The sequence below is a fragment of the Mandrillus leucophaeus genome, unplaced genomic scaffold (assembly GCF_000951045.1).
Source record: "Mandrillus leucophaeus isolate KB7577 unplaced genomic scaffold, Mleu.le_1.0 Scaffold243, whole genome shotgun sequence".
Lineage (NCBI taxonomy): Eukaryota > Metazoa > Chordata > Mammalia > Primates > Cercopithecidae > Mandrillus > Mandrillus leucophaeus.
This window is the reverse complement of record NW_012102510.1, coordinates 3,539,002-3,543,287: the sequence shown is the minus strand read 5'-3', so window position 1 is coordinate 3,543,287 and position 4,286 is coordinate 3,539,002. Positions and strand designations below refer to the sequence as shown.

At 43.8% G+C, this 4,286-nt stretch overlaps 1 protein-coding gene across 1 annotated transcript in view; it reads right to left on the bottom strand.

The window, feature by feature from the left end:
* The window catches only part of LOC105541719 (putative protein SSX6), an 11,466-nt gene that overhangs the window by 5,704 nt on the left and 1,476 nt on the right, over window positions 1–4,286 (bottom strand). Inside the window, exons 2-4 of the mRNA XM_011982877.1 lie at window positions 4,100–4,214; window positions 3,370–3,465; window positions 1,467–1,516 (exon numbers count right to left, since the gene is read on the bottom strand). Coding sequence (XP_011838267.1) covers window positions 1,467–1,516; window positions 3,370–3,465; window positions 4,100–4,214 — 261 coding nt within the window. The remainder of the gene's footprint in view (window positions 1–1,466; window positions 1,517–3,369; window positions 3,466–4,099; window positions 4,215–4,286) is intronic.

Here is a 4,286-nt window from a genome sequence, read left to right as displayed (position 1 = left end):
CCACCCTACCGAGGCACCAACATTGAATGTGGAATTCAGTGAGGTGGTACCCATACCAATTCTGCTTGCATTGGGATGTGTCACTGACCAACAATATTAAGCTACTCTTTTATTTTTGTGTTTTTGTTTTGTTTTGATTTTGTTTTTGTTCTGGTTTTTGAAACGGAGACTTGCTCCGTCGCCTGGCTAGAGTGCAGTGGCGTGATTTCTGCTCACTGCAATCTCCCCCTCCCCCGGTTCAAGTGATTCCCCTGCCTCAGCCTCCCGAGTAGCTGGGACTATAGGCAGGCATTACCACGCCCCGCTAAGTTTTGTGTTTTTAGTCGAGATAAGGTTTCACCATGTCGGCCAGGATGGTCTCAATTTCTTGACCTTGTGATCTGCCTGCCTCGGCCTCCCAAAGTAAGGCTCACGACTGGCATTACAATGCCATGAACAATACACGATTTTACATGAACAATATTTTACATGAACAATACATGTAAAATAGGCTAAGGGAAAGTCCTCTCTGAGCTTGTAAACACTGTTTAAATGTAATAATAATAACAATATCTTTCTGGATACTTCTTTGAATTCGGTCTCCACACTGGCAACCCAACTCCCAGATCCCTTTACCCTCTAAACCAGAGTTGAATCTGCACTTGTGGGGTCACTCATTCAGGGGCCTCCGAGGGATCCCCTGGGCTGGGACTGGGGCTTCCCAGATGCCCCAGGTGCAGACAAGGCCCTCAAGGAGCTCACAGTAGGGAGGGGTCAACAGTCAAAGCGATTCCTAAGCCATGCAAACGGCCCGGTAACAGAGCAGAGGCCAGCTGGTCCTTCCTGTTGCGAGAGTGGGTGTCTCAACAGAGGCACCAGCAGGCCCTATGGGGTAAAGCCCTAGTGAGCAACATCTGAACTTCATAAACAAATGCAAAAGTGAATGAGCTTTAAATGGCTTGGAGTTCTGGATTAGACTACCCCTGCCACTGCGCCTCAGGAAAATTCTTTAACATCTCTGTACCGGATAGCCTCATTTTATTATTATGCTGCTGATAACCATGATCTAAAACATGGACTGTGATTCTTTACTTCCATTGCATGGACCAGGAATCTGGAGCTCAGAGAACTTAGAAGATTTGCGCCAAGTCACATGGCTTTTATATGGATGACAACTGAAGTGTGTGACTCATTATTATTTGGAGATAATAACAGAAACAACGTCATAGAGGTCTTCTTATGGATTAAATTAATTCATCCATGTGAACTGCTTAAAGTAGTATCTGGCATCACTATGAAAACAAAAGAAGTATTAAGGATGACAACTCTTAGTATTATCAAGCCGTCGATGCTAACATCAGGTGTTGTGATAGACATGGGCAGAAGGAGGCAATGAGGGCATTTTTGATATTCCCCTACTCTTACCTGTATTCACATCCGTGGAGAGACAAAGGTTCTCTGGTCCTTTAGATTTGAGAGATACTCACCTTTGGGAAGATTCTCTGGAACCTGCCGAAAGTCGTCTGAGGACGTTCAACTGAAAGAGAATGCATCAGAATTTTAATTTGTTGGGAAAGATTTCCAAACTCTAGAGAGACTTCTGTTGCATCAGGGCATTCTGCAGCAGAGGGTTATGAGTCCACTCATTGTTGAGGAGTTATTTGAGATTTGCTTCTGAATTACGTTTAGTAATGGTTGGTTCACTTATCTGTGGCATCAGTTCAGAATTTTCCATCTCATAGTTTATCAAATGGGGGTTAAACCCCATCACAGTCTCATCTTATTCCATTACATATCTTTCACTTTCTCTCAGATAATTAAAATGATTTGTTGGGAAACTGAACTGTATCCACTCAAGATGTGCAACAACTAAAAATCACTGTACACTTCAAATGGGTGAAGTGTACATACCATAAGTACGTCAATTAAGCTGTTAAATGTGTGATGAACCGTGCATGATTTAGTCCAGTGGCTCTGAAATATTTTCAGTATAAAGACACTCCTTTAAAGTCAAAAGCTTGGCAGATACTCAAGCACTGGATTTTCAGACCTCTTGTAGTGATTGTGGGAGATGGTAGAATCTGGCCTGTTTGTTGGGAAGTAATAGGTCTATTGGAGACAGTTTGGACATTCTGACCTTGTCTTATGATTGCATTGTCAGAGCAGAAGAGCAAGTAAACACATATGTCCCCTTTATATTCCTGAAATGCACAAAGCTCTCTACGCAAGAACCTGTCTTTTTTTTCACATACTGTTATCTCCGCTCACTGACAAGTGGGAAAGCTCTCTGGGTTGGATGAGGGATCACTCTTTCAAACTCACTTCCAAGCTCATCACGGAGAATTGGGGTTGTTTGGGAATGAGAAGACTATTTGGTTTTAATAAAATACAGAGAAACAGCGATCTTTATTATGTCATGTGTTCATCACCCTCTCTCTTAAGATATTTATCCAGTATCTATATGCTGTTAATGAAACAAACTCTGGAAGTTTTTGGCGGATCTACACTTTTAACATTTTCTTTTTGTTTTTCACTTTTAACATTTTCTTAACTGTCCTTTGATTCATTAACAGTGTTTAGCAAGAACAACAAGTCCTTTAAAAAAGAAATATTTCAAACACACAGAAAAGTATGGGGAATAATATTGAGTTCAGTCGCATCTCAACATTACCCCATGACTATGTTAGGACTGATTTATTTATTCAGAATATTAGAAACACTGTAAACGGGCTGGGTGCAGTAGCTCACACCTGTGATCCCAGCACTTTGGGAGGCTGAGGCGGGTGGATCACCTGAGGTCAGGAGTTTGACACCAGCCTGGCCAACATGGTGAAACCCCGTCTCTACTAAAAATACAAAAATTAGTTGGGCATGGTGGCGGGCGCCTGTAATCCCATCTACTCAGGAGGCTGAGGCAGGAGAATCGCTTGAACCCAGGAGGCAGAGGTTGTAGTGGGCTGAGACTGTGCTGCTGCACTCCAGCCTGGGCAACAAGAGCAAATCTCCAGTTCAAAACAAAAACAAAAACAAAACAAAACAAAACACACTATCAACAAGTCACGGCTGAAGCTGTCTGTGCAGCACTCACCAATCCCTGCCCCCCTCCTTCTCCATTTACAGCCAGTCCCCTCAATTTGATGGCTTTTTATTCACATTCATGTTTTCATGCATTTACCATTTACTTATTATCCATAAAAATACATATTATTGTTTTGCATGTTTTAGAATTTTATGAATGGCCTCTGTAGTTAACTTTCTGTATGCAATTTTGTTTTCACTCAGCCCTGCTGTGTATGAGGGAACAAATGTCTGAGGATCTTTCCCAGGTAGCTGAGCTGAAGAGCAACTGGGCTTGAGGAGACCCTTTCTAGCCCCTTCCCATCTACTCACCCTGATTCCCGCAGTTACGGTCATTATCAGAATCATTCCCCTGGAAGTCTGTGGCCTGTTTATTACGCATGAAAGGTGGGAGGGTGACATTGAAACCTAGAAAGAAGCAAAATGTTTATTCCTTAAGGGACAAACTTAGATCCGGCACGGTGGCTCATGTCTGTCGTACCAGCGCTTTGGGAGGCTGAGGCGGGAGGATTGCTTGAGGCCAGGAGTTCAAGAAGAGCCTGGGTAACATAGAGAGACTCCCATATCTACAAAATATAAAATAAAATTAGTTGGGCATGGTGGCACGTGCCTGTAGCCTCAGCTACTCCATAAGCTGGGCAGGAGGATTGCTTGAGCCCAGGAGTTCGAGGCTGCATTGAGCTATGATTGCACTACTGCACTCTAGCCCAGGTGACTGATTCAGAGAGAGAGAGAGAGAAGCCGAAAGGAGGAAGGTAGGGTGGGAGATGTGCTGTGATGCCACAGAGACAGTTGGGCTCATCAGAACAGACGCCTATGGGAGAGAAACGTGCAGGATCTAGGTACGAGCTCCACTGTGGCCAGCCCCTGCCCTCAGCCCTGATAGGATACGGAAGAGCAGAAGACCCAGAAGCTGCCTTGTGATTTTTCCCTGCACAAAAGGAAAATGTGGGGTACTTTCTGCAGCCTAAGAAGTAGCCTAGGCAGGAAAAGGGATGCTCATGTGTCCCCAGACTTGTCTGTTCCTAGAACTTTCTGTTACCTAGTTTAGTCATGGCCTCATACTTTCTCTTCATATGCACACAGCTGATTTTCTCCGAGTATTTCATCTTTTCCCACTCTTTCTTAGAGAAGTATTTGGCAATACCAACGAAGGCCTAGGAAAAAAGAAAGAAAGAAATTCTGGCAGTGACTCAGCTAGGCATGTCTGCCATTCAACTGGAGCTGCT